The sequence below is a fragment of the Macrotis lagotis genome, chromosome 3 (genome assembly GCF_037893015.1).
Source record: "Macrotis lagotis isolate mMagLag1 chromosome 3, bilby.v1.9.chrom.fasta, whole genome shotgun sequence".
Taxonomy (NCBI): Eukaryota; Metazoa; Chordata; class Mammalia; order Peramelemorphia; family Peramelidae; genus Macrotis; species Macrotis lagotis.
The window spans coordinates 255358082-255384511 of NC_133660.1; the positions used below are offsets into that span (position 1 = coordinate 255358082).

The window sequence follows — 26430 nt, forward strand, 5'->3', positions numbered from 1 at the left end:
AGAAAAGGGAAGGAAAAGGAAAGGAAGGGAAGGAAAGAGTGGGTCTGAGTTCCTCAATAATCTTGAGCCTGTCATCTTAATTAGAGATCGCTTGATTTGGATTTTGAAAGATGGATAGAATATCACTAAGTCGCAAAGGATAGGTAAGGGGGAGAGTAAAGTGGGTCTTTCCTGATGTAAGAAATCTTGGTTTGGCACAGAAGTTGGTGAATAGGTCAGTTTGCAATGTCTGTGTGTGTGTGTGTGTGTGTGTGTGTGTGTGTGTGTGTGTGTGTGTGTGTGTGAAGGAGAGGAAAGGGAAGAGAAGGGAAGGAAAAAGAAAGAAAGTACTGAGGGGAAGGGGAAGAGGAAGAAGAAGGGAAGAAAAAAAGAAGAAAGAGAAAGGGATGATGGGGGGGCATAAATAAACATCAAAAATAACCTAAAAATAACAAACAGTTCATACATTTTTCAAGTAAACAATACCTTAAAAAGAAAGGGATACTTCTTGGGTTCTTGAGGTAGAAGGAGTTATATAGAGTGCTAATATATTCAGTTGACCATGTGCCCATTTAATTATTTCCCTGGAATATCAAGAAATCTGGAATGGACTGGAGTTCACAATATTTTTTCCCCACAAGTTAGCTGGTTGGAGAGAGCAAGGACTGTTGATGGGGATAAGTGGCAGGAGGGAGATGGTTCGTCTAAAAATAACAAAAACAAATCATAGATGCCAATATGATTGCTGAAACAAGATGACTGCTTTGCAAGAACAAAGCTGAAGATAGGTAAGAGGAGACCAAGTAGACCCACTATTAAATCAAATGTAGTTAATAGAAACCTGTATGGCCCAATGATAGGCTCCCTGGCTCTACAGTCAACCTTTCTACCATGTTCTGTTAGCTTGGGAAAGCAGGTATCTATCCCACTACATTGCCTTGATTGCTAAAAGGCACCTTCTTGAGGCTTAGGTATACTCAGAGGCTAATTGACTAAGACGGGCAGGTGTACAGTGAACAAAGAAGTAAAGAGTCAATCCTTCCACCCTGAGTTTTTAAGGGGACCCATGGACATTACTGAGATCGCAGAAGGAGAACAGCAAGAATAGGGAACCCCTCCCTGGTTAGCCCTCCCACTCCTTCTTGGGGATTGATCCTAGATACCAGCTCCTGCAGAGCCAGTGACTATCTTGATCTTTCTTCACAATGAGCCCTATGTTGGCAAGTACCTGTCTCCTCTTGTATATGGGTTATACCTCACTGCCAAATGACAATACAGTTTTCTAAACAAAAGGAAGCAATTTTCCCAAAATTGGGGAAAAACACAATGTACTTTTGTGACCAATTTGGAACTTTCTTTAAATGTCCAGATTTAGTTTGGAGAATTGTATTCCTCTTAATTCAGGTTGTCTTCATTCTTTTTTTAAAAATGGCTTCTCAATTGTCATCATTAGTTCTGAAGTGGACGAACAAATTCTTTCCCTGTGAAGGGGAAAAAAAACCAAATTCAATAATAGTCACTATTAAATTAAAAAAACAAATTCATCAGAACTGATACATTAAGCTTGATAAGATTTGTGAAATTTATCGAGACAGTTCCTTCAAGGTCTGGTGTGAGTTATGAAATCTAATTTTGTTTTCATAGCTCTGTGATAAAATTTTATCAATGTTATAAAAGGGGTCTTTACCAAGACTGACCGGAAATCTGAACTATCTGGCCAGGCAATAAAAACACATTCCTCAACTGCAAAGTGTCAGACAAGCAAGGTTCAACGGAAAATTGATCGATAAGTCTTCCTTTTACACTTGAGTGCATTCACTTTTCCTTCATAGGATAATAGGTTTTTTTTTAATGGGTTTTCCATTAATATCGGACTTTAGTGTTAGCAGGAAAAAGAAAGTCATAAAAAGAGAGAGAAAAGGAAAGTTGTTATCACCTAATGGTAAGGTAGCTCTACTTAAGGTTTTCTTTAGAGTGTGTATGTGTTGGTGGGTTTCTGATTTTTGTAAAAAAAAAAAAAACATGCTGTCATATTTTCCTTCTTGGGATAAAGGGAATCGGTTAAAGATACAGTAGCTGTTTTCATATGCTTGGTCATCTTTTTGTGGTTTCAGTTTTCTCAGCTGTGAAACTAACAGGATTATAATTGATGATCTCTAAAACCAGAGATAAAATTCTGTAATTCTGTGAAAATAAAGAGGATGGAATTACAGAAAAAGTGCCTGATATGGCAACAATAACTGTCATTTACAAAGTTTCTTTAAATTTACAAAATGATTCATTTAGATTATTTTGCTTAAGCCTCATAACCACCATCTAAAGTAGGCAATGCAGGTAGCATTAACCTGATTTTATGGGTTAATAAACTTAATAAACTTTTAAGTCTTGAAAAAGCAGCTAGGTGGCTCAGTAGAAAGAGTGCAGGACCTGAGTTCAGACACTCAGATACTCACTAACTGTGTGACTCTGGACAAGTCCCTTAACTTGTGTCTGCCATAATTCACTAGAAAAGGAAATGGCAAGTATCTTTGCCAAGAAAACCCATATGGGGTCACAAATAGTTGGAGAGGACTGAATGACTGAACAAACGAGTTTTAGATTAGTTATGGGATTTGATCAAATTTAAGTAGTTAATAAGTATCAGAAGTAGGATTCGGACAGCATGTACAGTGCAGATTGGTTGTGACGATCCTTGTAAAATGTAATTAGCAGAGTCACTGGCACTTAATAAATGTTTGTTCCCTCTCCTTTCCCCCTACCCTGATTGCTAGAGCTAGGGGCAATATTTCTACTAGTGGGCTTCTACCTACCCTACAACTCTGGGAATGCTAGCTGTCACAAGTGCCAGAATCAGGCCTCAGAGAGACTCAACAACCTAATCAATGGAATGGAATCAAAGGAATAATCCATGAGAGCTAAATAGATGGGAATAAGAATAAATTTCAAGCTCTAGTTATATTTCAATGCATTGTGGAAAAAAGAGCATTTGGATGGAGTCAGAGGATCTGGGTTTAAATCTCAGCTCTTTAGATTCTTAGTTATGAGACTTTGGGAAACTTGATTAATTTGCACTTCAATATTGTGTGATCATTCATGATCCCAAATTGTTTATGATAATACTACTATTCATCTCCTAAGACAGCATTTTGGAACTGGAGGATCTGGGTTCAAATCTCAATTCTGAAAATTCTTAGCTTTGGAACTTTGAGAAACTTGATTAATTAATTTGGACTTCAACATTGTGTGACCATTCATGATCCCATATAGTTTATGATGATACTATCCTTCTCCTAAGAGGTGGTATATTTAGGGTGAAGAATGAGACTTTTTTAAACAGTGACGATGTTTTGAGTAACTGTGTATATTTGTTACAAGGAATTTTTTTTTCTTTCTTCCAGTGAGGAAGAGGGTCCAAAGGAGATAAAATATGTTTTGTTGATTAAAAAAATAAAACTTTAATAATACTTTTAAAATTTCATGAGGAGCTCCAACTGGACCCTGAGGCTTGTCTGCAGACCTCTGTGGATAACACAGAGGTGGGGAGGCTATGCTCAATGGAATCAACTTTGTGTCTTCAGCCTAACATCCTTTGCCTGCTCTCAGTGACCTTCCTCTGCTATTGCTAAGTAAATCTGCTATGTTAGATGGATTGTTGGGTGTCTCATTTCATACCAGACTCAAACCCCAAGTGGCAGGCTGGCTACCTAATATCATCCACTGCCTTGGTCAGCCTTAGAAGAGTCCCGATCATGTGTTGAGGTCCTGCCTCCTGGTTCCAGTATCCTCCTGCAATGGGGTGTATAAAGAGACTCCTATTTGGAAATCACCTACATTGGCTGAATTCCAAGCACATGTGGTCTTTGGCAGCAGATGCTACACCACAGAACTCTGATGCCAAAAAGTGATGACTGTTTTGGAAAAAATGTTTGAATGCTTTCAGATTATGTATGACACCACATACCAGAATCACAAAGAATACAGCCTGTGAGGGAGTAGATTTTATTTTGTGATTTATGAAATGAAGAATCTGGGGATATTGTGGGATTAATTTAATATGAAAAATTCAGATGGCCCCACAGGATACCATTTATCTTTCTCTCGTTTGCCTGTACCAGGGGGCATGCGGTTCACAGAGGGGGCTCTCTCTTCTCGGACACATATATTCTCTCACTTCTGAAGAGGGGTGACTATATGTTTGTGGACCTTCCATCCAAGGCAGATACTATATATATGTGGGCCAAGTGGAGTCCAAATTATGCACTGTCTAACATGGAAAGCTTTATTCTGAAATGAGAATTGTTGGAGATCCTCCACTGTTAGAATGTCTTTGGTTTTAGTTCTCTTGGGGATTTTTAAGAGGGGGAGGGAAAGTCTGAGATTTCCTAGGCTTCACTAATTCCTTAATGGAAACTCCCTCCATTGATACGGATCTAAATCTCATTTTTTTTGGCTTTATATTACCAATATCTAGTACATAATAGGCCTCCTAATAAACGACTGTTGAGTGATTAATAGAATTATCTTGAATTATCTCGAATGCTCTCTCTTGCCAAAAGCTATACAGTCACTGGTGAAAGATAGGTTTTGACCTGAGGGCTTTCTGATTCCAAGACAAGGCGGTTCTCCATTATGTTCTCCCTTGCTATTATTTGTCAAGAACTATGGTTGAACTAAAAAAGAGCTTAGTTTGCTAGCCAAAGGGTTCTTAGCCTTTTTGATGGCATGACCTCTTTCGGCTATCTGATGAAGTCTATGAATCTCTTCTCAGGATAATGTTTGCAAATATATAAAATCAAATGCACAGCATTATAAAGGAAATCATTGATAGTGAAATATACTTATTCAAAATAAATTGATGTACAGTCTTAAGATTAAAAACTCCTTCATTGGACTGAATGATAAATTAAAGAAGCCTTGTTAAAAGACATAATAAATTCCAAGAATATAGGAAATATCAACAAAAAACTGTAATTGCAGATTATCTAAAAATGGAAGAGAGATTTTAGTATACAGAATATAGAATGTTAATGCTAGGAAGATCTTAAAGATCGTTTAGCTCAGCCCCATCATTTTAAAGATAAGTAAACTGAGACCAAAGAGAGGGGAATTAACATGAACAAAATGAAAGGCATCTAATTCAATATTTAGATGAATTCATTTCAATTGAGAATGAACAGTATAGGAGCATTGCCAATTGCCCAACATAGGACAAGGTGGAAGAAGGAGGGCAAGTATCCTGAAAATTCATTTTTTTTTCCCAAGAGCCACTGTGATTTAAGGACTTCATATCTTTCAGCCATTTGTAATGGCAAGGCCAGTCTTGATGGGAAAAGTAATCTGTGCTCCTAGAAGATCACCCCGATAAGACATGCCTCTTCAGCATACTGGGTTTACATATTAACCAGTCTAGGAGCCCATATGGGGAAGACAAACAAGGCGGTTTTAGAAGCTAAAAAGAGAACAACTCCCCAAAGAGAGCAAGAGTGACTATGGTGGAGGACATGGAAATTTGACCTTGTTATGAGCTTCTCTACCTTTGGGTAGAAAAAACACACACAAATCAAGCTGATTGTTTTTCTCACCCTCAAAATTATTATCATCCTTAGTGGAAATTAATTCTGCAGATAGCACTGTACTGGCATTATATGGTTTTTATGACCTTTAAAAGAGAAAAACTTTGTCACCATCGGAAGGAAGTTTAATTATCTTAAGAAGCTTTACCACTTCACACCGAGCAGCCCTGAGCTTCTACTGCTTGGTCCCTGTCCTTCATTGTCACAGAAGAGCAAAACTGCTTAGGACTTTATGGCAAACTTTGACTTTTTAGCCCTGAACCAAAACAATATTTCTTGGCACCAACTCTGCTCCTTCCCCCACACAGAAAGCCTTGATGAGAAAGTGGTCTGAGAGAGATCACAGGACCTTAGCTTTAAAGCCAGAAGGGACTTTGGTGGTCATTGAATTCAACTGTCTTGAAATGAGCTGTCCAGAGACAAGTTTCAGGGAAGGTTTGGACTCAGCTGTCATTCTACCCACTCCAACATATTGCCTCTCAAATACTAGCAAGGACAAAAATTCTGATGACCTTGGAACACAAACCATCACAGACTGGTTCACCAAGGGATCTGTTATATTAGACCTCAAGGCATCTGGACCCCTGGTTGGGAAGGTTTTGAGTTGACCCAGCCATTAACTTCTTGCCAAGTTTTTTTTTTTAGGCTTTTGCAAGGCAAATGGGGTTAAGTGGCTTGCCCAAGGCCACACAGCTAGGTAAATATTAAGTGTCTGAGGCCGGATTTGAACCCAAGTACTCCTGACTCCTGGGCTGGTGCTCTATCCACTGCGCCACCTAGCCACCCCTACTTGCCAATTTTCTGAAATCAGTCCAGCTAAATTTATAGAAAATCTGAAGTTTATCATAGCAACTCATCATCATTGCTAGTATTGATATAAGAATCTTATGATTTGCAGAGCTTTTTACAAATATTACCCCATTTCCCCCCTTACAACAGCTATTATTATTCCCATTTTACAAATGAGGAAACTGAGGCAGATAGTGGTTCTGTGACTTTCCCAGGGTTATAGAGCTAGTAAGTGTCTGAGGTCAAATGGAACTCATATCTACCTGACTCCAGGCTCTATCCACTTCACCTCTAGCTGCCTACTAGGTCAAGGAGAGGTTGGTTGCCTTGTGCAAGGATTACCTGAATGATTAAAATCATGGATCTTTAAATATGGAAATATGAGGGCTGGCAAATACAAAGAAGTATCACAGTGATGACCCTGATATCTTGGCTGGATTTATAAATAGCTTGTTTTCCTTCTTCCTATTCAGTAGGGATACATCATGGCATATATATGGGCACCAATTTTCTCTCCATGACTTTGTATTCCTATGAATGGTTAGGCAGATAGCTCATTGATAGTAGTTTCATATTAGAAGCTCCTAAGATTAGAAAAATGTCTTAGCGAGCAGGAAATATTCATCAGAAACACCTGTCAACAATGGCTTCACCCACAAGAGCCCCCTGCTAAGTGGTCTTGGATGATGTTGCCTTGTGGCTGCCTAACGCAAAGCTTCCTGCTGCAAATGATTCCCTTTTATGTCAAATTCTAGTTCGTAGAAAACAGAGACCAGCCTTTGAAATAAGATGATGTGTATAGAGACAGGACTGAGGGTGACCTATTTGTCTGAAATTTCCAAAAAGAAAAACTGACAGTCCCCATTGCTACCTGCCGGAACTCCCCATTAATAAGTAACCTTGCATCTGATTTCTTTCATAATCTAGAACAATGTGAACTCATTACTCTTATTGATCACTCCCCTCCAAATTATACTAAAGAAATTTGCTGTCTCAGGGAAATCCAATTTCTCTCAATGAGCAGTTGCAAGCAGACCATTATTATTGGTTAGCTCAGAAAGGCTAGGCTGGCTGCCGGCATTGATTTCTAAGTGAATTTTGTTTTCTCTGCAGAAGAAGAAACCTGAATCTGTTATTTAAAAAGCCACAAAAAGTATTTATGGGTCGTTTGAACACACACACAAAAATAGTGGGTCAATTTTTTATCTCAAAGCCAACTTTGGGAGTAACCCTTGAAGCCACAAATTTTCCTTTGCACTTTTGGATAATGTTCTCCATTCATCAACTTTTGGAACTGAAATAGGTGTAATAATGAAATATCTCTCATTTACAAACCTTTTCAACCGGATAGCTTGTTGGGATTTGACTGTGGGTATATCAAGAGTTACCCCTTTGGGAATGACCACATTTTTGTGGCAACTATGTGTCCCCACATTGAATCAGAAAACAGAGTCACAAAGTAGGCAATAAAATAGGGTTCCCCCGGGGACAACATCTTCCAGATACTGCTGGGTTGATTTGCATCTGGAACACCTTACCAGTATTTTTACATGGCAGGCTATAAATTTCTCTGAAAAGGCCCGGGAAAAGGCAGTCTACTTTAATAAATAAAATGGCTTCCAGTTGATATGAAAATATTGAAATCTTATGTGGGCACACATCTTGAACTGATTCAAATGTGATAAATATATCCCCAAAGGAAATTATTAGGTTTATTAAAAATATAGGATAGTCAAACAGGGCTCATATCATCTACTCTGGCACTGGCTACTGGGTAACACAAAAAAATCAACCAAAGAGGAACATCAATAAATAAAAAAAGGAGCAGGAACTGATTTTTTTTCTTTTTTGCTAGCTTACAAGTGGCTCTGAACTATGGTACTACTCCGGGCAAGCTTTGAGTCTGTGAAGTAACTCTACCTCACCAGCAAAATGTGATGTGTTGATGACTGTTATATTGCATCTGAAATCCCATTTGCTAGTAATAGAAACATGCAGTTGAGACTTTTGTCTTATGTCTCTGGTTGCCTTATATTGCTGTGTGTGATATTACCAATTTTCGCTTCAGGAGGATTCACATGTAAGAGCTCAGATTTTCACAGAAATTTGCACATTTGATCCAGGGTGAAATTAGACCATTTCCATAACCAATCAACTTTTCCTTGGTGGCAGTATGATAAATTTCTTTTTTCCCCCTACATATATAATTTTTTTTAAAAAAAAAATCTTCACGAAGATGTGGAAACTTAAATCAAATGGCCCTATAGGATGAGTTGCTAACATAGTGACCCTTAGGACCAGGTGACTGGCAGAAGAATCTATTTAGCTGCCCTGGCTTCAACCTCATCCCTAAAAATAAAGATAATGCTAAATATCAATCTCCCATTGAAGTCGCAAAATTTCTTTAATAAACACTCAGGAAGCTTTGAAATCTCAACCCAAAGAGGTCCGTAGAAGGGCAAAGCACCGCTAATGGGGATGTTTTGTGTATTTTCACCTAAATGTGATTTTCTTTCTGGAGCAGGTTCTGGCAGTTGGAATTTATTCATATAGTCCTGCTGATTTGCAGAACTGGGAGTAAATACCATGCCATTTGCAGTGATTACCATGAGCCCCCTTCAGGAGAAATGATCTACTGCTTCCCGCAGCACATTAAGGTGGCGGATTGAGGTATGGACCTGGCTGAGCTATTCTGTACACACTTAGCTAGGTTGCAATTTATTTTCAGGCAAGGCCATGAGGTGCTTCCAAAGGAGAAAAAGGAAAGAAAGAAGAATATTTGCTAGGAAATTCTCCTCTATGAACAGAAGCCAAAAACTAATTCTCCCAGTATTCTGCCTTAGGGCACTATTGCCTTTTTTTTTTTTTTAAAGGGTGAGGGTGGGAGCTACCCCTTAGGTTGGGAAAAAAAAAATAATGAAATTTTTTTGATTCAGGTTTGCAATTGGGGGTGGAAAAGATGGCATTGTCCCTCATCCCTCCTCCTTTGCAAAAATATCTTTGACTTATTTTTTGCCTATTTTCCATATTTGAGGTCAGGTAGCCCTCTCAATCTGAGCTCTCTGATTCATCTATTAGCAATGGTCCTTTTTCACTGCCCTTGGGAAGTCAAAATTTCTTCCTTGGATGATACTAGGGTTTTTGTTCACACATAGCAGCCTATACATAAATGCTGAACAACAGACTCTGCAAGGACAGGGGAAGTTGGCCCAACACATTTTAAAACTTAATCTGCATTAATATTTTTTTTCCTTTAGACTATTAGTTATAATTATATAAGTCAAAGCTAAGTCCTGGGCATCCTCTCAGGATGCTCACAATCTAGCTGGAGAGACAGCAAGCAAACAAATCTGGATATACCATCTATGTACAGGATTAATAGGAAATAATTAAGAGGAGGAAGGCTCTACAATTGTGAGAGCTATGGGATGGATTTCCTTAAGTCTTGCCAATCAACAAAACAGGCATCAAGCCTGATTTGTAGCATTCTCACACTGAAAAGGTAACACTTGTCTCCTTCCAGTCTGATGGTCTCGTTCCAGTAGATACCTGAGTAGGCTATGAGTAAGGTTGGGTGCAAGGAATAGAGGTAAAAGGAAAGATGGATTATGTTGCATTCACTGACTAGCTTTATTTTCATTCAACTACATCTGGTTACTCAAGAAAACTGGGCTTTTAAGCCTTGAAGACAAAAGTTGACTATGATCTAATCAGATTGGAAAGTATTTTAGAATTCATTTAGTAAAACCTTCCTTCTTCTTTATAAATAAGAATGTTAAAATGCCCCCCCTCCCAGTTACCCAGGTAGTAAGAAGCACAGGGAGAATTCAAACTCAAGTTCTCTGATTCCAAAGTCAACATGGATATGGGATAGGAAAACAGGATTTTGACAATAGAATTTGTCTATTGACATGCTATTTATACTCCACTGACTACAAGACATGAGTTTTATGAACTCACTAAGCTTTCCAAAAATACAGCATTTTCCCCTTGAATAGAATGAATTAACTTTTTGTATTAACTAGTAGTTGCCATTTTTTTCCTTGAAAAAAATAGCTTCAATATAGTAATTTTACCGGCATTACTTAGTCTAGTTTTATTGAATTTCCAGGAAAAGATTTGAGGCATCAAATGTCACTCTATGTAAAATGTGTAAGGTAATAACTTCTAAGACAGGCTGCATGAAATTATGGTCGATTTGTAATCGTTATCTCTCAGCAGGTATGTCAATGTGTACATATCAAGTATTATAATGAAACCAGGCCCAGAGCATGGCGACTCAGATAGGAATTAATGAACAGAAACCCACCTTAGATTGTGGCATCTCAGTGGTAGACACAATATGTGTGGCATGAGGCCCCTTCAGTTTTCTGACTTGGGCATAATTTGCACGAATTGCCACCTGACGCTTTATTTCTGCAAAGAATATTTTAGAAAACACATCACCAGTCATTTTTTGGACCTTGACATGATGAAAAATTGAGAGGTTGATTTTCTTGGTTCTTGGCTATCTCATCACATATATTTCCCCTTTTTTTACATTTCTACATACTAGAGTATGTTTTACCATGAAACCCATGCAGTGAGGGGGAAGGGGAAGTCAGGACAGACTACAGGTAACTCTAAACTGAGTAGAAATGAAACTCAACAATACCAGAGTAGGTCTATGAAAGTCCCCCAGTTAAGAAAAAGAGACAGATCCTAACAGCTGGTGGGAAGAGTTCTTATCTAGATCATGTAGCCAAATAGCATTCATTCCTTCACAGTTGTTTATGACTTGCTTTGATTTTGATGTGTCTAAGTTTGGGGGAGTAAAAGTTATTCAAACACTCTATGATTGTTTTTGCAAAATCAGATCCATTTTCAAGCCATCTGAGTGAATTTTCCATCATTCATTTCTATATCCCTCAACTTCCCCTCATCATACTATGGTACCTAAAAAAAGAAAGGTTATGGCCGAGTGCAGAAAATTCCATTGCTGCAGTCTAGCCAGTATGTCATAGGAAAGTCATGCGTGGAATGAAAGCCTTCCCTGACAGTTAAATACCCCCCAATGCCCATAAATGCAGTGTGCATTAGAGCCAAAACCCAACATAACAGACTCTAAGTACCTCAGTTTGTCTTCTTAGGAGTACTGTCAAATGTACCTATTGAAACATGAAATTTAAGAAGAAAAATAAAATAGGAAAAACCCCAACAACTCATCCATCATAAGCTTCTGAAGTAAAGTCAAAAGAATGTTTTTTGACATAAGATAGAGGTCCACCAGTGTGTCTGTCTCTTTCTGAGAGGAAATCCATTTATTCTTCCAGACCACAAAGTCACCATGTCAAGACCCACATTGTACCACATCCCACCAAGAATATATTCTGTGCTCTCATGTAAATCTAGAGAACAAATATTGAGAGTCCATCCTCCTAGGAAGCAATCTCCAAAGGGAAGGAAACTCATTCTCAGTAATGGTACTTCATAATGGATCCAAAATAGAGCAACCTGACAACATCACCTTTCCCCGAGTCCCTTTGTCCACCAAGTGAATAAATGATAATGAAGTTAATATTTGCCTTCCTTATTTTATGTAATTCTCTCAATGTGCACTGATGAGAAGGCAGTCTTTATCTCTCTCTGACTCAGATACCTTCTTATTTTTGTTGAGATCAACCAGATTATAAGAGAAGGGATGTTAAATAAATGTGACTTCCAGTCTTGGAGCTTGGAGGCCCTAGAGCCAGGTCCCTCTGGAAGATCCCATGCCTCTGGTCTCTAATCAGTCCCTTGGATTTCTGGGTCTCTTTGACAAAACTATGTACTGAATGACTGTATTCCCTGAAAAACCTATGAATTAAGATAAGCAGAGAATCAATACAGTCACATGGTGAGCAGAAAATGGGAGAGAGGAGTTGGTTAAGGATAATAGAGAGTAAAAGATGAGCTGGTATTTTTGTGCTCAGATTTCCATAATGCCTTCCCTTTCCCTACTCTGTATCACGAATTTTTCAACTATGTTCTTCAACTCAAGTCTTTAGTTCCTTTTACAGTCTTATTGCTTATCATCATCATCACCATCATCTTCAATAACTATAGCTTTGAAATTTTCCATTATATAAATTATGATTATATATTATATATAAATATATGGTTTTTAAAGAAAAATGTCTAGTATTGTTACTATTATATCCAGACATTAAATTTTCCTTGTAATGACATACATTCAACCTGACTACATCATAGGGTAGAAAGGAACACTATAAGAAAGTCAGAGGGCTTGGGTTCAAATTCAACCTCTGATTATTACTCCCTGTGTGAGCTAGGGACAAGTCACTTCACCTTCTTGGGCTTCCTTCTCCTTTCTCGTCTGCAGATTGAGAGAGTCTGAAATCCTTTTCTTATCTAGGTCATTGACTTTATATTTTTTCCAGTTGAATTTTTTTTCTCTTTTGAAGTGTTGCCAGTTTTCCTGAGAATTCCCTGAAGACCACATTGTTGAATTGGGTTTTCTCGTTGTTTTTTGTTTTTGTTACTTTATCAGAAAACACATTTATACAAAGTATATATGTAACATAAAATATATATCATAAAGTATTTTGCTTTTAATTCATCAAGGGACTGAATAAATAGCATATCCATAATGATTTAACACTTTACAAATCATTTTCTTTAGAACTCTGTGAGGTCTATCGAATCCATATTAGTCTTTCTACTTTACAGATGAGGAAACTGAGACTCAGATAAATTATACAGTTGCCTACAGTTAAAGAGTTTGTCAGTCAGATCAGCAAGAGAGGAAGAGTATTTTCAGGTTACATTACTTATGAAAGATATGAGATAAGAGGTGAAAAAATCAGTTCTAAAAGTGAAGACGGACTGGTATTAAGGGGCAAATGTTGGCTCTGGAGTCAGAGGTGTTCTAATCTCAGCAGTTCGCAGTCTCTGTGATCTTGGACTAGCTGGTTTTTGAGGGGCTGGATTACATGATTGCTAAGGTTCCTTCCTACTCTGAATCAATGACCCTAGGCTAGAAATTGACTTAATAATAAGGGGGGGGTGGTCTAAAAACTGTTCTATTTCTGATTAATAAAATATTCAATATTAAATCACCAGAAGTGTAGGATACTGCCTTTGGCATTTAGGATATGGGTTTACCTTATCAAATGGACCTTTTGACATTTCTTTGATGAAATCTTCCTTAGATGAGATCGACAAGTAACTTGCCTTACCCAGAATACTTCACTATAGCAAAGTATATGGAAGTAAGATTCTAATTTATGGGGAAATTTAATTGACTCTGTGGTTATATTAGGGAGATGGGGTGGGGAAGCAGAAGAGTTAAAATGTTCACTATAGAGGGACTTAAAAAGGCAGGAGGTTTTTTGTATTCTATAGGTTAAGAAAAAATAAATGTTTCCCAAGAGATAATTGAAAGCTGATAAATTTAAGACCTTGGAATACCTTTATAATTTATATAATGGTTTCCAGCAGAAACACAAATGACCATGTCCTTCTTGATATCATTCCAAGATGTCAAAGGCTTTCCATCCAGTGTGTACATGGTCTTGGCTGGGAACATCATCCTCAGGCGTAGAGAGCACGCATCCAGAAGCTGAAAGGAAAAAGCAAAGTCAGGGTAAGGAGAAATCATAATTGTTAGAAGCAAGATAACTGAGATGGCCATGAAGTGTTAAATGTGCAGAAGAGCACTTTACCAAGGTGCTCTCATTTGAACAGAAATGGAGGAACCATGTCCTGTTGCACATTAGAATGCGAGCTCTCTGAAGGTGGGGATCATGTTTTCATCTTCCTGAGTATCTCCATTGCCTGGCTAGGGATTAATACAGAAGAAGGGCTTGCTAAACCCTAATTAAATGAATGACAAAGTAAAATAAAAGCCAACTTGTAGAAAAACTTGGACCATCCTATCATCTCAAGGGTCAGTGTAGAAGCACATGGTCTCTCAGAGGACTCAGAGGACTACAATGCATCATTCATTGGTCTGGCACATAGTAAGTGTTTATGTTACTTGATCATTAAATGAGTCGGTATGGTTAGGGACAATGATTCTCAAACTTTTTAGTTTCAGTATTCTTTACATTTTACAAAATTTTTGATGACTACGCCCCCCAAGAGCTTTTGTTATCTGGGTTTTATCTCCTGGCATTAACTTTATTAGAAACTAAAGCATCATATTGACCATGTGTTTCCCCTGAAATAATCTGAGGGAGCCCTGAGGATCCCTGACCACAGTGATGTGAGAACCACTAGTTCTCCCAAGATATAAGAGGAAGCTTTGAAGTCAGGAAGATCTTGATTCAAGTCCTGCCCTAACCCTGTACAAAAATCACCACAGGTATCTGTTAGACTCAGGGTTCAATATGGGTACCAATTCTGCCCTGGGAGTTTTCCCTGGATGTGTCAAAGGCAGTTATTTTAAGATATATAACTTAAATTTTAAGATTGTTCTTTAAAATAAAACTACATTGATTAAAACTTTTTTTTTGACATGACAGACTTTTCCAGATCAACAAATCCCAGGATCGCTGCCACAAATGAACCCAAGGAAAACAACATGGTAAGAATCTGGCTTTTTTTTCTTCAGACAAAAAAAATGGCAGCATCATACAGTGCAAGAGTCTGAAAGACCGAACTGCAAGTAAAAAGGGGCTTGTCCTTGCTTTGCCACTAAGGAGCTACATGACCTTGGGCAAGTCATTTCCCCTTGATTTCTTTACCTATAAAATAAGCGAGTTGGACTAAGGGATATTTAAGAAACCTTTCAGCTCTAACATTTTATAACCAGGGACACTTTTATAAATCTACTTTTAAAGCATATAATTATAAATTGAACATATCATCATTCCATTGTATTATTGTTTTTAATTCAAAGTGGAGATTCTGCTGAATGCATTCCATTTCCCCTTAAATTATTAGATGAAGTCCAACCAGTTATACGAATATTTCAGAGATGATCATTTTAAAACCATTTTCAGGAATAATCTTTATCCCAGAAAATGCAAGTCATATACAGTTGCTGTGTTAAATATATCATTAACTCCCCCTTTTACAGCTGTGCCCCCCCCACTTTAGGCAAGACGCGAGTAGTAATTGGAGATTTCAACTGTCTGTAGAATGGTGAGCTTTCTTTCTGTTAAAAGTGGAGCAGCTAATAAATTCTTGATTTGACTCAATTATTCTTCAAAAGTAGAGGAAGTCAAGAGGTGAACTGCTATTTTTGACCTGATTATAACCACAAATCAAAGAATCTCAGAAGTCATCTGATATAACATATAGTAGCACAAGAAATAAGGAGACCCTGGGGGCCAGAGAAAAATGGCAGGTACCTACTTTAAGACATTTTCATTTGGGACAGATGATTAGGGGTGAACTAGCCATGAAACCTTGATGATGATAAAGACAAGGGGAAAAGGAGAGGAAGGAAACAAGTATGATGTGTCAGATTCTAAGCAGAGAGAAAATCTCTGCCTTCAAGGAACTTACATTTTTTTTTGTATGTTTTTTTTTTGCAAGGCAATGGGGTTAAGTGGCTTGCCCAAGGCCACACGGCTAGGTAATTATTAAGTGTCTGAGGCAGGATTTGAACTCAGGTCTTCCTGACTCCAGGGCTGGTGCTCTATCCACTGCACCACCTAGCTGCCCTAGAACTTACATTCTAATAGGTGAAGACAACACCCAAGGGGAGCTTCAATGAAGGGGAGGAGTGGAGGGAGTCCCCAACATCGAGGCATGGTTTGGAAGCCCAGGAAAGTCAGAGACAGGCTTCGAAATAGAAGACCTGGGCCCTTCCACAAAATGTAGAATCCAAGCGGAACTCAACACTGGCAGAAGAGGGCCAGGCCTTGAAGTGAATTATTTCTGGGTGAACAGACTACAGGGTAGAAGGCTAGTCCAGGACAAGGAGGCTCCTAGTAAAAACTATATGGTTTTGAAGTTCAGAAAGTCCAGAATGGACCAAGAGAATGAAAAAGATAAGAAATTGGACCTATGACTTTCTTGATATAAAAAGATTCTTAGATAGGAAATGCCCTCTGCCAATGCAAGTTTGCACCTTTTCTGAAAATTAATCCAAGAGAGATGTCTAGGGGTGGCTAGGTGGCACAGTGGATAGAGCACCGGCTTTGGAGTCAGGAGGACCTGAGTTCAAATCCGACATCAGACACTTAATAATTACCTAGCTGTGTGGCCTTGGGCAAGCCACTTAACCTCATTGCCTTGAAAAATCTAAATAAAAAAAAAGAGATGTCTAGTATTGATCAAAGGTCCCACAAATAGTATTATGTGAGATGTGAAGCCAGGCCTTCCTGATTTCAAAGTCAGTTTTCTCTCTACTACTCTTTGTTAGCTCAACTAATAAAAAGCTAACACATACATATATAGAGAGATACATACATACATATATATGTATACATATATATATCTATATCTATGCATATATATATATATATATATATATATATATATATATATATATAGTGCTTTAGGGCTTCCAAATTGTTTCATGTATTATCTCATTTGATCCTCACAATAATTCTATGATAAGGTAGTATTATTCTTATTCACATTTTACAGATGAGGAAACTGAGGCTGAAAGCTAAAAAATGTGTGAGTAGGATTTGAATGCAGTCTCCACTTCACCCCAGGAGGTGCATATTTCAGAATTTAGGGATAGGACAGGAAGGTGATCATTCACTAGGGAAGATGCTTTAAGAAATGTGGAAAAACCCAAGAATAAATTCTGATTCAGAAGGAAAGGGGAAGCTATGTAAAGAGACTGGTATGAATACAAAGGGAACTCAGTGACCAGTTTACATTTTTTTTTAAAAATAGAAAATGAAGTCTAAAATGGGTAAATTGAGGATGACTATAAAAGAACAGACATTATGATAATAGTGTCAGAAAGTGCTAAAGCCTGGAATGGACTATGGCTAGCAAAGAATGAAAAAAAAACTTTTAAAAAATTAAGAGAATTTAAAAAACAAAAGAATGAGGAGAAAAGGGAGATGAGCTGCCAATGAGGTGGTCTGTTCAAATAGCAAGACAACTGATGGGCAGTACTGTTACCTATACAATAGGAAGAGATCTGGGAATGCTTTGTCCTCTCTTCTCCTCCCACTCCTTCCCATGGAAGACTGCTGGTGGTCATTGTCAGGAGAATGAGAAGGTACAGAGAGGTTGTTATCTGCACCCTTGAAGGGAATACCCACATTGACAAGATCACAGATCTATTGAAGTCTCATCAAAGTGGGCAGAGAGAGGCTATAGACGTAGGAAGAGATCACTCCTCTTGGACCAGACAAAGCTTGGCCAGACAGCAGAGAACACTGGTTTGGGAATCTGAGGACCTGGCTTGAAATAACAGCTTTTGACTTAACTACTCCCGTAACCTTAGACTTGTCGCCTAACTTGTCTGTTCTTCAGATGCAACATCTATAAAATGAGGGAGCCAGAGGGTGGGGAGATAGACGGTATGACCTCTATGATCTCCTCTAACTCTAAAGTCTATGATGATAAGTCAGAGAAAAGCTTTGGACTTGAAGAGTTCGCTACTGTATTCAGAGGACAGAGCTGTTTTAGTGTCCTGGGAAGGGATGGCACCAACTGGAGAGAAGAGTTATTTTGGCTAAGATAAAGCCAAGGTGAGTGGGTAGAAAGTTGTTGCATCAGCTGAATTCCACTTGCATGAGAAAGATAAAGAACAAACTGGAATGGAACCAGAATTTTGGAAAGCCCTGGCTTGATTTGCTATATGAAACAAAGAAAAGCACAGGAAAAAATGCTGAAATATGGGTTCTATTGTATTTCTTATACATTTGGTGAAAGGATCATTCATTCATTCAGCAAATAATTATTAAAAGTTACAATGAACAATGAACTATTCTAGGAAGATGCAAAAGGGAGCAAAAAAGAATCTGTTCTTACTGCTTGAAGTTTTTATCTTCCAAAAGGTAGAAATAAGACAGTTATGTGGATAAATAAAAGATCCTCTGAAATGTTCTGTTTTTGTTTTTGTTTTTGTTTTTTAATCTGGACCTGTGATTTCATTTGTATAGGGACTTCCAAGATCATAGAAACACTACATTTGAATGATGAAATGCAACTCAATTGCCCTTTTGTACAATAGTTTCCAAAAAGGAATCTCCATCATAATATATTCTGCAAGTGGCAATCCCAAAGATAGGGAACTCATCACCACTCAAGGTAGCCCAATAGACTTTGGGATAGTTCTAATTGTTAGGATGCTTTTCCTGATGTCAGACCTTTATTTGACTTTGTTGGAATTCCATAAATTCTTCCCTGTTCTACTCTCTGGGATGAAATAAAACAAATCTGACCTCTCTCTCTTCCATATGAAATATTTGAAAACAACTGTAATGTATTTATTCCCTGGGCCTTCCCTTCTATAAGGTAATCATGCCCACTTTCTTTAACTGTTTTTCACATGATATAAATTCAAGGATCTTCACCATTCTGTTCGCCTTCCTTGAAATCCATTACCATTTAATAATTAATGTCTTAAATCATGACGTCCAGGATTGACCCCCCATGATGAGGTCTGGGGGGGGGGGCATGATTCCTGGAAGCTGGGCCTCTGCTAATGTAGCTTAAGGTCACTTTTTTTTTAATCCTGCTGACTCATTTTGAACTTTGTCTACTACAAATTCCAAATCATTTTTAAAGGGAAAAAAAAATCTGATGACTAGTCATGCCTCTTCCACCTTTTATTTGTGAAATTGATATTTTTTCCTCATTCAAGTATAAGACTCTATTCCTATTGAAATTTCACAAAGTTAGCTATTTCATAGGGAGTTTTCCAGTCAGGAGAGTTCCCTACATCAATGCATATGAACCTACACGCTCTTGACTCTATGGCTGACGCTCTGTCCACTATATGATTCCATTTGTCATAAGTTTCTAAGAGGATTATATAATATTATGATTTCAGATGAGTCAGAGATTACTTCCTTCTGTGAATGGGTGGGATCAAGGAAAATGTCATTTGAGGAGAGTTGAGCTAAGACTTAAAGAAAGAGTAGGGATTTCAAGAGTAAGAAGTGGGCAGAGGGAGGCATTCTAGGCAAATACCATACGCAAGGTACAGAGATGGGAGAGACATAATAAAATGAACATGTTGAGGACATGAGATGTCATCTAGTTTGGCTAAAACATAAGGAGGGAGTAAAGGGAGCCAAAAAGACTGGTTGAAACCAAAATGCAGAGGGTATGTCAATTTAAGGAATTTTATCTTTATTTATTAGGTAAAGGGAAAACCAATGAAAGGCTTTTGATGGTGGTAATGATGATGATGGTTTGTTTTGATAATGTATTATTGAACATCCAGTTTCCTTTAGTGAAATCAGAGCCCTTCACTTTTCCTATTTGTCTATTCTTTTTTATATAAATTGTCTAACTTAATAGGAAAAAATCTGGATTACTCATCAAGGGATCCCAGCTGAAACAGAGAAGGGACCCACATAAAGACAGAAGACCGCACAAGGAAGGCAAACAGACACTTCTCCTCAAGCATTATAGAAATTGCAACTAAGGACCCCAAGAACCCCATAAATAGCATCTTCCACTGTGCCATTGGCCATTGGTCCAGTCTGACTCACATTCCATCAATCAGGGGAGCAACCTCAATGGAGAAGTGATCCCTGCAACCATATCTGCTGGGCCCTGTCTGTGACTCTTCAGTAGTCATGGTTATTGAATATTCTATGGGTAATAAACAAAATAAATTATCATATAATTATATGATCACATCTACACATTTACATATCTACATATACATAAAAGTATACAGATACATTCATATTATGTATATTGTCAACCTGGAAAAGAAACTTCTTGCCACCAGTTTTCCCACCACCAAATAGAAATAATTTTAGCATTTGTAATGACAGTAAAGATGTATCTGTACATCAGCCCTGTCTTCCTTCTACACTCCAGTAATTGGGTTACTTACTATCCAGACCACTGGGCATTATCATCTGTCCTGCCACTGAACAGCCTCCCTTCACCCTACCTCATCTACACACAGGGCTGATCTCATGTTACCCACAACTGTTCTAGCTCCAATATATTGAATTGTGATTTTTTCCAGTCACAGCCTCTTTTATCTTTCCATCTTTGCTTCTCTCTTACCAAGCCTATTTTTATCCTCTCCATGACTACCAGCCACTCCACAATTTCCTACCCTCCTAGTGCATCATGCCAGCTGTAACCTCATTTTGCTTCCCTTCAGAATGCTAATCCTATGGTGAAGCAGGATCAACCTTCCATCCACTCCATTCTTATCATTATTCTTCGATAAACTCTCAACTCAGAAACTTATTCCACCATATGATTTCTTCATTCTTGCCAAAAAGCTGCTCAATAATGCTGGCAGAGTTCAAATGATTGGGCCAATTAGGTGCACTATAAATGTGTATGTTCTTATTTCATCTGGCCCTCACTGATCATGACAGTCTTCCTATTTTCCCCATGATTAATTCAATTGCACTCCCCTTGATAGCTATTCCAAACATTCTCTCCCCTCCTCAAGCCTCTCACACTCTGCCCTTTACTCTGTCTATCTTAAGAGAGGAACTTACTTTCTATTTTAACAAGCAGTTAGAGACCATCTGTTGGTTGTTAGTTCCATCTTCTCCCCCATACTACACCACAACACCCTTCGATATCATCTCTCCATCTTTCTTTAAAGCCTTTTGATTTAGACTTTCTTGCAATTTGTCATTCCCTATCTTCCAATCTCACCCGGGAACATATCCCATTGATCAACTTCCCCTCATCCTCACTTCCTTCAAACTCTTCCTATCCAGTGACTCCTCACATGTGGTAGGTCTTTCCTGTCTTTTTGTAAGAAAGGGAAGGTCCCACATCAATTATTGTAATTACGTAAGGTCTAGATATCTTTAATAAATCAACATAGTAAATCAGGTTTTCGTAAAAACCTAAGAGTCCTTCATGTAAAGAGATTATAAAGCTCTGTGACCTTTGGAGGAAGGCAGATGATGTCACACAGGAAGCATCTTGTGATTACCTGAATTAGACATACCTCACTATGTACAAACAGAGCAGTCAGTCTCGCTGTTAATCAATATAGCAGTAAATCAACTCATTCATGAAGGACAAAGTCCATAAATTAAGGATTCTGGATTGAGCCAAGTCCCTGAAAGGGAAGTATTAGAGGGAGGAAGAAGAAATTTTTAAAATTTATTTTTCTTCCTTTCCACACTGACCATATCAACTGAAATGCTAGAGCAATAGTAGACTGTAACTGCAAGCTAAAATCAACTGCTTCCTTCCTCAGGAGCCTATCTGTTAGCATTGTTTGCCCTTGGGTGTCATTTTGGTTCCATTCAGAAGCACACAATAAATATAGCTGAGAACAAGAATGATACACCAAAATCAAATGGTTGGTGAAAGATAGTCACCCAAGGAAAGAGACAGCTTCAAGGAACATGTCTCCTTGTACTAGGGAAGAATGTCAGCTAGGAAGAACTGGCCATAAAGGGTCAGGAATTGGAAATTACACTCATCCACACATACGTTCTACATATGTCCCCCTTCTCCTAGTCTATGAGGACCTATATAAACTATCTATCTATCTATCTATCTATCTATCTATCTATCTATCTATCTATTTATCTATCTCTATCCCTCTATCTATCCATCCATTCATCCATCCATCCATCCATCATTAATATGTTTAAATATAAATATAATATAAATATATATTAATATACAAATAATTCAACCTACAGATGATTATTAAGGGTAGCAACATTGGTGGGGCTCATGAATGATAAAAACTAGAAACCTAGCTTAGAAATGGGGGAGCAGGATTATTCCTGAATAGATTATATTTGAGAGTAGGCAGTTTTATCGTTCTTGTCTCTGAATCATAAAAGTCTAGAAAGAGGTAGCTTAATAGATTATAGATAGTAGGTTTAGAGTCAAGAAGCCTTGTCTCTGACATATACTAACTATGTGACTACAGGCAATAATCCCTTAATGCTTCCAACAATTTTCTAAAAACTATAAACTGGAGGCATGCCATTTGACATTGGGGGAAGGGAGTTTTCACAATATTTTCCCAAAACTGATGAAATCACAAATTTGAAAAATATTCTCAAAGCATCTCCAAGACCTTTCTTGAAATAGGCATTTGATAAATGCTTACCTAATGAACAAATGAATGAAGAATGACTATCACAAAGGATTTTGTTCAGTTCCCTAAAAGGCCCCTAAAATATATCATAGAGACATAACTGAAGAGATTTGAGATGATAATGAAAAAAATTTCAAGGAGTAAATGAAATCTGGAATGAAAACTTTCTGCATTAGTCAGTCATCAATCTGTATTATATATCCTGGTCATTCTTATCTTCCTAAATAACACTGTTTATTATGTCTTTCCACTGTTCAAACTCTTATCAATGATTACCTTAGTCTACTCTCTACCATATGGTTTTTGTTATCTTTCTAGATTCTTCTCTATCTGGTGCCTTGAACGCCCATGTCACTCCAGTCATTCTACTATTTTCTCTGAAATATAAGCATTCCTTATAAAGAGATGTCATTGTAACTATATTAGCCAAGCAGTTTCACTGGGCATAGTTGGCCTGTCCCTGGGAATCCTGTCTATCCTTCAAGGACCAACTAAGTCTCACCTCCTGCATTTTTTCCCTCATTACCTGAAATCCAAGTGATCTCTTTCTCCCAAGGAATTCTGCAATGAGCACTGGTTAGACCAGTTGGTCACTCAGATGACTTTTTTTAATAATTATTTTTTGTTGTTCAGTTTTTGTTGTGTTTGACTCTTGGTGACCCAATTTAGGATTTTCTTGGCAGAGATACTATTGTGATTTGCTATTTTCTTCTCCAGATCATTTTACAGATGAGGAAACTGGGGCAAACAGGGTTAAATGACTTATCCTAAAATCAAGTTTTTCTGACTCCAGGTCTAACACTCTATCCACTGAGTTACATAACTTCCCCATAAAAATTATAACTGGGTTTAGTTTATGACTTTTCACACACTGCTAGTATTATCTGAGGCAAGATTTGAACTCATGTCTTCCTGACTCATGTCCAATCTGTCTATATTTTTATGTATATCTTTCTAATTATTTTTTGAATGATATAATCTATTCTTTGAGGCTAAGGGCTATAATTTGGTTCTGCCCCCTGGAGGACCCTGACCAAAGTAATGATAATAATAATCTCAACTGATAGTTATAACAGGATTTCAGAGTTGAAAGGCATCTCAAAGGACATCTAGACCCACCCATTCCTGATCCTGTATCTCCTCTATAAACTACCTCACAAGGGCTCTTTGAACCTTTTTTTTGAAAAACCACCCACCTGTGACCTCCTACTTCCCTAGGCAACTCTGATTGTTTGGATCTTGTTACATCAGAAAATGAACTTTCAGAAAACTTCCACTCACTGTCCTTAGTTCCACCCTCCAGAGTTTATTAACAAAAAAATGGCTTCAAGTACATTAAGGTAACCACCACATTTCCACAATTTTCTTATTAATTCTACCAAACATTCCAAGTCCCTTCATCCAATTCTTTTGCAGTATGGTGTATAAGCCTCACAAATGGTACAGTCCAAAATCCCCACTGTGCAAGTGAAGGGAAGGACCATGGATGGGGGAAATCAATTACCTGAGGTCAAATGAATAGGGCGTAATAAGGTACAGATTTGAATCCAATTATTGCAGTGACAGTTCAACGTATTGGCCTGCATAGGCCTGAGTCTTTAGACATCTCGTATTTTTTCTTTTGTTCTTGAAGACCATGACACAAGGAAGTGATGCCATGACACACAAGTGAATTGGATTAAAATCACCAGTCTCACTTACTTCTCCAGAGCCACCTGGGTCAAATGAACTGATGTGATTCAGAACAACAGGAGATGGACTTCTTATCATCTTAACCACCCTCATATGGGAGACCTTCTAGTTCGGTAATATGGCACCCAGGACTGAACATGATTCTTTTGCTATGATCTGATCAGAATACACCGAGAACACCGCTTTCCGTATCCTGGGGAAATTCTCTCTCACAATGGAACTGAGTGCTAGCTTTTATGGCTGCCATATTATCATATACATTATATAGTATGTTACTATATACTGTATATTGATTATTAGATATTATATGGTCTATTATTTCATATACCATATAGAGAGTATATATAAATATATGTATATATATATATAGTATTGTGTGGGTATATAATTTAGTTATAATTCTAGAATATCTACAAAATTAATATAAGGTCATTTGCAGAGGAGTTACACCAAGAATCAAAGAAAACCTGGAAAGATTTCATGTTAAGACATGATGCTTGAGTTGAGTCTTGAAAGAAAACAGGTAAATAGCCGGCACAGGAATTCTTGTTCTCTTTATATTTTTTTTAGCCCTGTGGACCCCTTTGGCTATCTGGGGGAAGTCTATGGATTCCTCAGAATATTGTTGCTTATCATAGAAAAGAAAATGGAGGATTTAAAGAAAATGAAATGTAAAAATAGTTATCAAAATATAAAAAAGCAAGTTCCAGGACCCCAGATTAAGACCCCCACCCCGATTCAAGATGATAGATACCACCACAACAATAGACCAATCCCAACCTCCATAATGTCAAAGAAAGACTACCACCTTCTAGATCTCTGCTTACCTCACTCAGTCATGACTAATCCATTACAAAAGGCACTGGAAAAATTTTCAACTCCCTTTGTCTTCCCTATTAGAAATAAGGATGCTACTAGCCCCTTGCTATTCCTTAGACCAAGAGTACAATGCTATAAGGGACTTATAACTATCACATGCCTCAAAGATGGGGAGAGAAAACAAAGCCAGCTGGGAAACTGGGTGACTGAGGGAGTAGATAGGCACATGCATCCTCTTTCTTCTTTGGTACCTAGCATCATTTTTTATTTTTTGTATTATGAGGAAAAGTCCTAAAAAACCAAGGCAATTTGTGTCTGTATTCTTTGAGATGCAGAACTCTCTAAGTTGAGATGCAGATATTCTCTAAGACTGATTTTACCTCTGCAACTGATCTGCCCCAGACATAAACACCATCTTCATTTTCGTGACCATTGAGGTAAGCCAAGACTCTTTTTGTGTTGGGTTGAATGTAGAGGCTGGTTTTTTTAGTTGAAACTGAAGAATTGCGTTTGGTCTGCTGCTTTTGGACCTCAGAAAGGTGTGCCTAATGAGAGAAGAATATCAGGACCAACACGTTAATGACCTTAGCTTGGGGAAGACTGAAGATTCTGTGAAGAATCAAGAAAGGGAGTGGGAAGGGAGTTAACAAACAGAGAATTAACATGTTTACCATCAATAATCATTCAGTCAAATGAAATAACCTGGGTCACAAAATAATATTTTATAGTATTTTAAGATTTTCAAAACCCTTTAAAATAAGATCTCATTGATTCTCTCAACTGTCATGGGAGGTAGATACTATGAATTCTCACATTTTACAGATACGAAACTGAGACAGTGATTAAATGACTTGTCTGGGATCACATAGCTAATAAGTGAGGCAAGATTTGAATACAGCTCTTCCCAACTATTCAGTATGTGTAACTGTATAAGTATATGTGCCTATGTGTATGTATACATATATAAGACAAAGAAAAAAGAGAGAGGGAGAGAGAGAAAGAGAGACTATATGCCCTATTCCGTTCTAGGCTGTCTTTGCCATTAATTCATATAGAAGTGCCTGCTCATTAAATTAAGAGGAAATCACAGAGATGATTTTTTTTTAGGTTTTTGCAAGGCAAACAGGGTTAAGTGGATTGCCCAAGGTCACACAGCTAGGTAATTTTTAAGTGTCTGAGACCGGATTTGAACCCAGGTATTCCTGACTCCAGGGCTGGTGCTTTATCCACTACGCCACCTAGCCGCCTGCCCCTCAGAGATGATTTTCTAAACACGCATCCTCACTCTCTGAATAGATATTTCTCTATATACTCACATCTAGTTTATGTGGATAGGTGTGTGAGTTCATGTGTGTTTCAAACAGAATCACAAACTTCTTTCTATTATCTGAAAAC

General features: G+C 37.9%; 1 protein-coding gene across 3 annotated transcripts in view; it reads right to left on the reverse strand.

Moving 5' to 3' along the window:
• Window positions 1–1290: 1290 nt before the first annotated feature.
• Window positions 1291–26430, reverse strand: part of DCDC1 (doublecortin domain containing 1) — a 73743-nt gene continuing 48603 nt past the window's right edge. For all 3 annotated transcript variants that reach the window (XM_074230420.1, XM_074230419.1, XM_074230421.1), the window contains exons 14-17: window positions 25416–25580; window positions 13791–13941; window positions 10651–10757; window positions 1291–1460 (exon numbers count right to left, since the gene is read on the reverse strand). In XM_074230420.1, the coding sequence (XP_074086521.1) occupies window positions 1416–1460; window positions 10651–10757; window positions 13791–13941; window positions 25416–25580 (468 nt within the window). In that variant the 3' untranslated portion in view covers window positions 1291–1415. The remainder of the gene's footprint in view (window positions 1461–10650; window positions 10758–13790; window positions 13942–25415; window positions 25581–26430) is intronic.